We start from the raw sequence: 11924 nt of genomic DNA, 5'->3' as shown, positions 1-11924 counted from the left end.
GGTATAGTTGGCATCTACCTTTGATATTCTAAGATTTGATGGCAAGAGCTGACTTTTAATTATTCTAACAGGTTTAAAAATAACATATGACACTAAAGGAGTAAAACTTATAAGACCACACATTAGTTTCTTCTGGGATATTATCAGATTAAATCTTTTCAGATTTAAAAACAAACGGAGTGACACTAAATTTTAATTTTGAGGATATTTAGAATTCACTGACACAGTTGTTCTGTGGTACTTACTATCATTAAACATAAATTCTCCAAATGGCACTATTTCAACTTTCCTAAAAATTCCAAAACTTAAACCTTTTCAAATCTCATCTAGTGATTCAAAGTGAAGTAAACACAACTTTTGAATCATTGGTTAATCCATGCTATTAAGGGCACACACTAGCTAGAAGATACATAGTAAAATTTAATTATCTAGAGTTAAGCAGAACTTCTAATACACTGATATTTAGAAAGTTAATTTCTGTATGTCTACATGAAGAAGTTTTTACAAATTATCCTACTTATAACTATCAAAATGAATATAGGATACTACCTGAGCAGGATTAGAAGGGGGGGGGGGAACCTAATACAAAGAAACAAAAACAAGCAAAGCCTCCAAAAAAAAAAGAAAGGTGGGGAGAGGAGATAAATTTTGAATTTTGGTCACACAATAGAAGACTAAAATCATTCAGCTTCAAGCTCTGAGACCTGACATCCAGCCTCTTGTTCTAAGTCCCTGTTCTAAGTATTTACACTTTGAAACAAAACAGTCAAAAGTCAATTCCTTAAAATGTTTTATGTCACTTATATCTAAAAACAAAACTATCAAAAAACACAAAAGCCAATTCCTTATGTTTTGTTACATCTAAGTTCAAAATGATGTTTATCTCCTTCCAAATGTTATAAATTCTACATAAAAATGAATAAATCTCATATAAAGAATGAAATTCCTAGCTTTACTAGAGATTTGTACACTCTAGTTTTTGCTTTTATATTTTAAATCAAATGAAAGTTTCTGAGGTTTATTTAAAGCAGTATTAGAGTAAGATTTGGAGAAGGCGATGGCACTCCACTCCAGTACTCTTGCCTGGAGAATCCCATGGATGGAGGAGCCTGGTGGGCTGCAGTCCATGGGGTCGTGAAGGGTCGGACACAACTGAGCGACTTCACTTTCACTTAGAGTAAGATTATTTTTAAAAAGCAGGCTTGATAAACAAATGCTTAGAGTATTTCTAAGTCCTTACAAAAAAACATAAGAGGAAAGTACCAAGCAAATACCTTTTTATTCTTGGAGTAAACTGACTGTTATTCTATACCAGCATAATCTGCTTCTCTGGACACCCTCATTCCCAGCCCCAATACAAAAGAAAAGTGTACTTACCTGAGTTTACTGAGGACTTATAAACACTACTGATTAAAAAAGAAAACTGCTTTATAAATGTTTACTATCATTGGTATTTTAAATATAAGAAACAGCTATTTTTTAGTCCGTGACAAACTGGTATCCTATTATAAGGTGATAAAAAATACATTGCCCACAGTGTCACCCATGGAAAACAGGCTTCATTAAATCTATACTCCCATGTAAAATCAGATTCTTAGGAGTCTTGAAAGACACTATAACCTTTAGTTTGAAGGGACTCCTGTAATGAAAGCAATTCTTAGTACATTCATAAATATGTTTTAAAAAAGTTATATCACATCAGATGTAGAGAAAAATATTTAATCAACAACTGAAAAAATAATGTAAGAGCTAGAATGAGTAATGGAAATCCAGTTCCTGAAACAGTATCTATTCGTGGCAGCCGAAGATTACTGTGAAGTGAGTTTATCCAGGTTTAGAAGCAAAAAGAAATACAGTGTAAGCTACTTGTTATTTCAGTTCTCAGAAAAGAGGGCCAGATTTAATGAGCAACTTAAATACTAAGAATTTGCCAATTTTTACTTTTCTTAAATTTAGTTATATTTTAATAAGCAATCTCTAAGAGTTCACCTCTAAAAATTTGATGCACAAAAACACAGAAAATCTTCAAAGGGTGGGGGGGAATGTAACAAATAGTTTTAAATTAGGCTGTTAAGATTTACCAAAAACCTGTGTTTAAAAACAAATAGGGCAAGTGACTTAAAAGAAAAAGAACAAATCCATATTTAGGGAATACTAAATAAAGCCTATGTGATACATACAATTACAATAAATGAAAGATTATGCTGTAACCTTGGATAGTGTTAGATACTAACCCTAACTTCCCAAAAATAACAAGTGCATGCTTTCCCTCTAGAAGCTGGAAGATGCACCACTGCACACAGCAAAGATTCCACAGGAGAATTGGGCCTGTTACAACTTGGAGGATAGGGTTAAAGATTAAATCATATTTCAAATCCCATGAATTCTAATTCCATCAATTCAAACATAAGCAAAGTCTTTTTTCCAATTATATCACAGGCATACATATTTGAATACAGGTACAGAAACTTGTCATTTTTATTTGGGTAACAAGAGTTTCTAAATTATGTTGAAAAATAAATCCTAATTATGACCACTCCTGTTTAAAAAAAAAAAAAACTTTGCACATTTCCCACAAATGATTTATGCAAAAGAGAAGAAAATACACATAGTTTTATAATATCTTAAACTTTTTTATTCCCTACCAGAGACATTGTCTTTCATTTTCTTTCAGTTTTCTACATTTTCAAGTTGCACCTGTATTTAATACTGCTGTAATCTGCTAAAGACATTAACTGATTGCTCTCCTAAGTCTAAGGATTATATAGTTTTAGTATAAATATATATCACATATTTTCGTAAAATTTTGACAAAATCGAATAAGCATGCCTTGTTTTAAGTCCATGCTCCTTCCACTGTTTATAAAATCTGATTTAAAGATCAAAAATTCTTGGTTGTCATTCTTTAGCTATTAACAGTCTTCCTTAACTGCCACTCACTTCTTTTTTACATAATAACAAGCAATAGAAAAACCAAAGAAATTATCTTAATCTTAGTTCTTCCTTTGACACTATAAAATAATGTGAACTTTGTTTTTTTTTAAATGAAACAAATACATCCAAAACTCAATACATTCAAATGAGCTGTGTCTCCTTTTAGGTTATCACCTTCAAAGGCCACAGTTCATTCTCCTAACTATGCTACCACTGCTCAAAATATCTTTAAAACTCTTTTGGGATCGCCTTCAAAGCCAGTTGCATATTCCTACTATTACCTCAAAGATTTAATTTTTGGAAACAGTAAAAAGACATTTGGTGCCAAATAATGGTTAACTATAGAACAATCAGGGCTTCCCAGGTAGTGCTAGTGGTAAAGAATCTGCCTGCTAATACAGGAGATGCAAGAGTCACGGGTTCAATCCCTAGGTCTCCAGGAAGAGCCTCTGGAGGAGGAAATGGCAACCCACTCCAGTACTCTTGCCTGGAGAATCCCATGGACAGAGGAGCCTGGCGGGTTGCAGTCCATGGGGTCGTAAAAGAGTTGGACATGACTGAGCACAGCACAGCACAGCACACAGAACAAAAGTTGGATAATACTTTTTTAACAATTATGTAATCATAAAGTTAACAGTGTGTGACTTAAATTAGCTCTGAATGCAATTCTCAAAGAGTAAAACCCAAGAGGTTTTGAGCAATGGTAGATTGCTGGAATTAGGAAATAATTTTCCAGCATGATCACTATGCAGGGTAACATTCATTTAGCTGTCTATATTCTGGCATATTTGTTTAAAGTGAACATTCTGAGTTAGAATCTTTTAAAAAGGAGTATCATTCTTTAAAAACAAAATTATTCCTTTAAAGTATCACTGTCAAAGTTAAGTACTATGCAAGTTTTTTGTTAGAAACTAATTCTCCTTATCAATAAAGACTACTTTTAAAAACTTGAAAGCAAATAACCAACTTATTTACTTCCAGGCTTTTTAAAATTATTAACTGAAGAAAAATAATTTGACATTTCTAAGGTACTAAAAAACAAAACAAAAACCCCACATGTAATAAAAACACATCAAGAACCAAACTACAATTTCTGAGCTGCACTGTTTATTTTGCTGCTTGAAACCTAAGTGACAGTATGCCACTATAATTATGGGGTTTCATCTAAACCTTTACTACACTGCAGGTACAGAAATATACGGACACATTTTTGGAGAATTGACATTTTGCAAAATGCAGCAAACATTTTAATTTATACATGAGAAAAGGAAGTGTTCAAAAGGGTATGCATTTCAAGTTATTGCAGGTTATTTGTGAGAGAATTTCTGCAGGTAAAACATGTTTAAATTTAACCAACAGTAGCGTGTCAGTGTATTTAAAATCATGACAAAAATCTTCTCTCTGGTCATGTTGCCCACGACAAATTACTATGATGTTGTATGTTTTAGGGCAAGATGTCAATACAGCATAAATCCCATGGCATTTTGGTTTTCTTCTGGAGATTAAAGCTGTTTTTTTTTCTTGGGATAAATGCAGCAGCAAAACACAAACCAGTTGATCAAAAAAAGCACTTCTGCCATAACTCCAATAATTTTCAGGACACATCAACCGACAGTAGTTTTGCCATTCCCAGTTCTTTTAAGGGTTACATCTCTGCACTGTTGCCTTAAGTATGTCTGTAAAAGCTGTTCTCTGTTAAGCCAGTTTACTGACTACAGCCTGGTTGAGAGAATTTAGTTGGTTGGTCCATTTATCTAGTGCAGTATATCGGGCACCACCCCTCTTCTGATGATCCAGTTCAAGGAGCTGGTTGACTTGATCAATTCGGCCATGTATAGTGCTGGAAATAAATAAAAGATGACATGTCTACAAACCGTTTTCACTAAACGTATCTTTTGGACTTTATAAAATAGTCACAATATCAATAAATGCAAAAACAAAACAAAAAAAACCCCCCTGCAGTCTACATTAAATGGTTGCATTCAGCATTAACATTCATTAGCTTATTCAAACTTTAGACAGAAACCAGACTTCAGCTACCTTTCATCAATTTCACTGAAAGAACCAACAGACATATACTTACCCAATTAATCAAGAGCAAATGTAACATGAGAAGCTTTAAAAATAACATTTCTTGCCTTTAAGAAAGATACCATTTCCAAAGTAACAGATATCATATCTTATACTTCAAAAATGAAATAATACTATTCATTAAATAATTATCTAGCTGTATAGATGGGTCAGGGGCTTCCCAGGTAGCTCAGTGGTAAAGAACCCTCCTACCAATGCAGGAGACATGAGACATAGGGACACAGGTTCAATCCCTGGGTGGGGAAGATGCCCTGGAGAAGGAAATGGCAGCCCACTCTAGTATTCTTGCCTGGAGAATCCCATGGACAGAGGAGCCTGGCGGGCTACAGTCCATAGGGTCGCAAAGAGTCGGACACAACTGAAGCAACTGAGCAGGCAGGCATATAGGGTCATACACTGAATGAGAAATCTTTTGAAAAGTCATTTAGAACTTTTTAAAGATTATGTGCTTAATATGATCATTCATTTATAAAAAGCCATCACATACAAGTATCTCTTTCAATAGAAAACTACAGCCAAAGGGTGCTTTTTATGAAAACTTAAGAATTCAACTGCTACCTTTGCCATCATTATTCAAACTTTATGTCCTAAACATTTTGCGGAAAAAAAAATAGTCAAGTACTTACTTATCCAATATGCACTGCACCAGCAAGCTCTCCACATCAGCTACATCTATGTTTAACTCCTAAGACAAAAGACTCATTATAATTCTACTAATTAACTTTTTAGAGGACTTTATGATTCTATATAAATATTATTTTAAATTCGTTTCTATCACTTAAAAAAGAGAAAAGTTAAAACAAATTTCATTATCTGTTCAAAATACTGAGAACACAGGTCTGATAAAATTTTGCTCTGTTAACTTTAGAAGTATATTCCTACTTTAATTTTATTGTGGCTGGGGTTAACAATATACATCAGTTATGTATTTCAGCCACTACTTTCTCTCTTACAGTATTACTGATGGTGAAGGAATCTTTAAAATGAAATGTAATGACTCTTTATTTCTCATTTCTTTTAACTCAATTTATATCAGGAAAACAGAAAAATTCACATTAAAAGGAAAAACCCTGAGTTATGCTATATTTTATAAAATATTGCTACCAAGAATAACTCTTTTAAATATACACTGCATTTATAAATACAAATTATAAGGAATAGAAGTACCTTAGAAATAAAAGGAATATGTATTCTTGTGTAAGGCTTAATTAATTTTATAAGCACTTGTGTTCTGATGTTTCGCAAAAGCTCTGAAAGACAAAAGTTAAAATAATACATTTATATTTACTAGTTTGTGTATCTTTATGAATCACTATGTACATCTAAATTGTATTAATTAACTGTATCATTTATCTTCTTAAAACATGTCTCTCTGTCCAGTGAGGGAATAAGCAATTTATATCTAAAAACATTTGAGTTCAACAGATGTACCACAGGATTAGAGGCTCTCTTTCACATAAGTTTTTCTTGTTTCCACCTCTCTGATTTTGCTCATGTTGTAATACTATTTGAAATATCCTCTTGCATTCTTAATTAACACTTCACTGCTCATCATTTCCTCTTTCAAGAAGCTCTAATTTATACCAACTAGTCAAGTCCTTACTTTATGCTCTCTCATAAACTAGAATAGTACATTTTATAAAGTAATTCTGTAATTTTTCCCAGTTATTCATTTACAGTATCCTTTACAAAAAAAAAAAAAAAATAGGAGCTCAGGCACAAGGCTTCTGTATTTTTTTTATACCCACAAAATATAGTATTCGCAGTTCAAATAAGAACTTTGTCTGTTGAGTGAAAGAGAAAGGAAGGTGAGGAACAAAAGAATATTACTTCTGAAGTATTCTTTGGATTTTCTTAATGCATCTGGCATTTAAGCATTTGAATGAATTGTTCCAGTTATTAAAAACCCTCAAATAGCTCCATAACAGGTAGGAACACTGGAGGTATAAGTGGCTCTAGAACAAAGAGACAATTTTTATCTTTGTTAATTAGAACTTATTAAAAATCTCATACATTTGTTGTTACATACCTTTTCAAAATTAGTGCATCTTAGCATTATCTATAGCAGGCTGTTTCAAAGCTTCTGCTGTCAAAAATAAATCCTAAAAATTTACTTTGAACCTAAGCGTCAGTAAGAAACATGCAATAATATCTAAATCAGAAGGCAAAAGTGACAGCCTCCTTTTAAATGAAATGGACATCATGTAGAATTTAATTACATTAATAACATGAAATTACCTACTGACGTCTTTAAAACAGTTTTATAATTTTAAGGAATATTTTATTCTATGACAGCATTTAGAAACAAGTCTATATTTTCCAATAAACAGAAGAAAAATGCCTTAATTCCATGTAGGTCCATTAAGTATTGTCTGATAGTAGCAAAGAAAGTAACAGAATTCAGTCAGAAGAAGACATATACCTTCAATGTGTTCTCTTATGAAAGGATCATCCATGATGTTGCTGTGATTTGTTTTTAGAATCTTTTCAAATTCAGTGATGTCATTATTCTGATAGGCACTAACAAAAAAGAAAAGCATAAATTTTGTCAAACATGAAGAAGTCATATATTAAATCAAGATAATCCAAAGAGCCTGTTTCTCAATTTTTATATGAAAAATCTAAATTACAGTTTCTGTCATGGAAATTAGAATTAAACACACACAGATCCTTCTGAAAACAAATTTTCTTTAAATGCATTTAGTTTTATAAAAGAAAGACAAGTTATGTGGGGTTATATGTTATACACAGCTAATTAAAACCTCAGTCTTAGCATTGTTAAGAACTGACAAATATTTAGTAACTGTTTAATGCTTGATGCTTTTAAGTTAAATTGTGCATTTAATCTCCAAGAAACCAGGTTTCATGTATACTACTGAATGGAGGAGTCTGAATATAAGACAGTATATCCTCTCTGAAGTTTACTCATAAATTCAGCTTCCTTAATTTTTATCTTCTAGAAAGGTACCAGCAACTGCCAAAACTTCTTAAAGGGAACATTTGATTCTCAACTCTCTTTAGCCTTAAAATTCCAGTGAACTATACAGCAGAAATACTGGTGGCAGATAACTAGTGGCAAATGGGATACACACACAAAGCAGAGAGTGATGGACACTGCTGCAGAAGGTCAAAGGCTGATTTATGTTCATGATTGTCTGAGGTATCTACTATCTACTCTCTGAGGCACTATGGGGACTGCTAAAGGTGCTGAGAAGGAAGAAGCCAACCTTCTGGAAATGGCACCATTGTCTGCTTTGTATGTAACACATATCATCAGCCACTCTGCAAGCCCTCTGCTGTGCTTCCATCTGTTGGGTCGCAATGTAACTTCATGTTAGGGGCAGGTGATTCAACTGCTTCAACAGGAATTATTTTCCTCTAGTCTGCTGGCAACTGACTAGGAAGATAAAATTAGGAAGCATTACTTTTCTTACCTACCCCAAATATATTATTGTAATATACTACAGGAGGATATATTCAAATAGTGAAAACACTTGCACACACAGATATTTTAACAAAGACACATTCTTCCACTGTTTAAGTGGCTTAAAAAAGAACCTTATACAAAACATGGGACACCACGGGCTACTTCTTTTAAAATTTATTATTAAAATAAGTTTTAGAGTTCCAATACAAAGGCTTCTCTGGAGTAAACTGAGATAAGGTCTGACAAATCAGTACTTTAATCCATTTAATGCATTAACCAATTTAATCTGAACAAAATACTAATGTCCAGGGATATACTTTCCTGCAATATTTCTTTAAGAGTTTTCAAGTTAAACTTGTCACTTAGAAATTTAACCTAGTTTTTTTTGAAGTATTATGAAATTAATCTCTAACCAAATAATCTCTTAATGTGGCCAAATGTAAATAGAATAAACTGTTTGAAATAAAGACAAAGAAATTGTCTTTTGAGCTTAAACAATATAATGAAATAGGCTATAAGTATATAAAATTTACATTTAGGTGACTTGTAATTTATCACGCAACAGTACTTTCTTAAATTAAAAAAGAAAAAAAAAAAAAAAAGACTATTAAGAGAATGTCTGGTCATCTAAATTACCTATATATATCTGAAAACAAACAAAAAAACTCAACCCTGCCTCATACCCCTAACTACACTCTTCCTGTCTTAGTGAACTCAGCTGTATAGTCTAGAACAATGGACTTGAAACCCAGTAAGTCTCTTTCCTAGTTTTCTACAAAGAAAGCACAATAAATCACAGGCTATATTTATTCCTGGTCCAAAGAAACATTTTTCTTGCTCATTGATTTCTTTTACAAAAACGTCTTCTTTTCTAGGCTTTTGCTTGGTTTTTCTTTTTTTCTTTGATGGCAGGTTTTTCAGTATTAGCCATCATTAGTCATATCTTTCTCCACAGAAGGCAACAATAAATCCTTAGGTTTCCTACCAGTATGACCCTTCTGCTGCTCCTTACATTAGGAAATTAGCTGAGGCAAAAAGTGATTTTTTTATCTTGTCAATTAAGCAAATATAAAGTAAACAAACTGTCTCACTGAAAATTCTTGACTTACGTAGACCAATTCATAATTTCATTTTGGATTAAGGCACGTAGAAACTGTAACACTGTGAAATTGTTTTAAAACCTCTATAGCTTTCTACTGAGAAACAGTATGTGTATACACACACAAAGATAATGAGAAAAAAAAGCAGTAAATACTTACAAAATCTTGTGACTAATAGAAACAGTATAATCAATGACTTCAAAAATTTTACAAACTTTCGTATACTTCAAGTCAAAATAATACGTTGAGTATTAACTGAATTCTGTAAAATTCTCTCTGCTCTCTTCTTTATTCACTGCTTTAAGGTAATTTACCTTGACTGAAATATTAAATCTTACCTTACTAAATTCGTCATTGCTAGAATTTCTGGATCGTTTTTGTAAGGTTTGGCCTGGTTAGAGAAAAAAAAACAAAACAATTAACTATGTACATGTACAAAGAAAGAATAACATTTATTTTCACAAGAGACAGCTGACAGAAATGAACAATTAGAGCACAAACATACCTCCTGTGAGTCAAATGGATTTATTCCCGATTTCATTAGCATATTTGCTAAGACTAAATATTTTAAGCAAGTGGTTCGTCTTGGACTTCCTGATTCATCATAATTCTTAAAGGCTTCAAAAAAATCAGTGTGTGCCTTTTCAAATTCACCTTCTCTCAAGTGCATTTTACCACCACATTCTGTAAAGAATAAAACAGGAGAAAAGAGGACATTTTCAGTTCTATAATAATAGAAGATTGACCACTTCATAAAAATCAAATGAAAACTATTTCAGTAGCTTCTAGTCTTTTAATTCTATAACCTGAAGAGTACTAGCTCCTGAAGTGGACAAAGGGCACATACTGAATTCTAAAAACCAAGCTCTTCATTAAACATCAGCCAAACAAGCATTTGCAAATCTTTATTCTCAGTTGAAATAGAAAGTAATTTTATCAAAATTACAATGAGGTGGACTTCCCTGGTGCTCCAAGTGGGTAGGAATCTGCCTGCCAATGCAGGGGACACGGGTATGATCCCTGGTCTGGGAAGATTCCACATGCTGCAGAGAAACTAAACCCATGCTACCACAACTACAGAGCCTGAGCTCTAGAGCCTGTAAGCTCCAACTATCGAGCCCACGTGCTACAGCTACTTAAGCCCGTGTGCTTAGAGCCTGTGCTCTGCAACAGGAGAAGCCCACGCACCACAATGAATAGTAGCCCCAGACTTGCTGCAACTAGAGAAAGCATGTGAACAGCAACAAAGACCCAGAGAAACCAAAAATCATAAATAAAGATCAATAAGAATAATAAGAAATTTTTGAAACAAAACTACAATGAAGTACCAAACTCATACCGGTCAGAATGGCCATCATTAAAAAGTCTACAAATAACAAATACTGTAGAAGGTGTGGAGAAAAGAGAACCCTCCTACACTGTTTTAGTCGTAAAAATAATATAAGTTATTTTAATGTAATGTAAGTTATTACAACTAATTTAAGTTGGTATAGTCACTATGGAGAATAGTATGGATGTTCCTCAGAAAACTGAAAATAGAATTACTATATATGATCCAGCAATACCACTCCTGGGCATGTATCTAGGCAAAACTATAATTCAAAAAGATACATGACCCCTATGTTTACAGCAGCACTATTCACAATAGCCAAGACATGGAAACAACCTAAATGTACACTGACAGATGAATGTATAAAGAAGATGTGATACATACATACAATGGAATATTAGCCATAAAAAAAGAACAAAATAATGCCATTCGCTGCAACATGGATGCAACTAGAGTTTATCATACTAAGCAAAGTAAGCCAGAAAGACAAATACCGTATGATATCACTTATATAAAATAAAGCCACAAATGAACCTATCTACAAAACAGACTCACTGACATAGAGAACAGACATGTGGTTGCCAAGGAGGAGTAGCGGGGAGGGAGTCTGGGATTAATAGATGCATACTATTACATACAGAATAGATAAACAACAAGGTTCTATCGTATAGCACAGGTAACTATAAACAATATCCTGTGATAAACCATAATGGAAAAGACTATAAAAAATATGTATATATATGTATAACTGAGTCACTTGCTATACAGCAGAAATTAACACATTGTAAATCAATAATATTTCAGTAAAAAAATCACTAAAACAGAAGGCAATTTTATATACAATTCAAGAACAGAACTTCTGATGGTGAATTTTCAATTAGTAATTTACTGATATAAATTTCAAAAAGACAAAAATTCATCCTAATTCCTTACTAAGACTAGATCATTTCATTTGACTTTACTACTTTGCCATTTATTTTCACTAAAATAGAAACAACCTTCAGAGTTAATCAGTCATAATCCAAGGACATCTTGATTATCTT

General features: G+C 32.9%; 1 protein-coding gene across 5 annotated transcripts in view; it reads right to left on the bottom strand.

Annotated features, from left to right (window-relative positions):
• Window positions 1–1706: 1706 nt before the first annotated feature.
• Window positions 1707–11924, bottom strand: part of COPS2 (COP9 signalosome subunit 2) — a 33194-nt gene continuing 22976 nt past the window's right edge. For 2 of the 5 annotated variants that reach the window (XM_059890183.1, XM_005211892.5), the window contains 6 exons: window positions 10057–10235; window positions 9890–9942; window positions 7447–7544; window positions 6192–6274; window positions 5651–5709; window positions 4019–4773 (listed from right to left, as the gene is read on the bottom strand). In XM_059890183.1, coding sequence (XP_059746166.1) covers window positions 4629–4773; window positions 5651–5709; window positions 6192–6274; window positions 7447–7544; window positions 9890–9942; window positions 10057–10235 — 617 coding nt within the window. In that variant the 3' untranslated portion in view covers window positions 4019–4628. Of the gene's footprint in view, window positions 4774–5650; window positions 5710–6189; window positions 6980–7446; window positions 7545–9889; window positions 9943–10056; window positions 10236–11924 lie in introns of those variants that run through there. The other 3 variants (NM_001076279.3, XR_009496018.1, XM_059890184.1) reach the window with 3 other exon arrangements.

This window comes from Bos taurus, chromosome 10 (genome assembly GCF_002263795.3).
Source record: "Bos taurus isolate L1 Dominette 01449 registration number 42190680 breed Hereford chromosome 10, ARS-UCD2.0, whole genome shotgun sequence".
Lineage (NCBI taxonomy): Eukaryota > Metazoa > Chordata > Mammalia > Artiodactyla > Bovidae > Bos > Bos taurus.
Note: the sequence above shows the minus strand (reverse complement) of the source record. Positions and strands in the feature narration are given on the sequence as shown.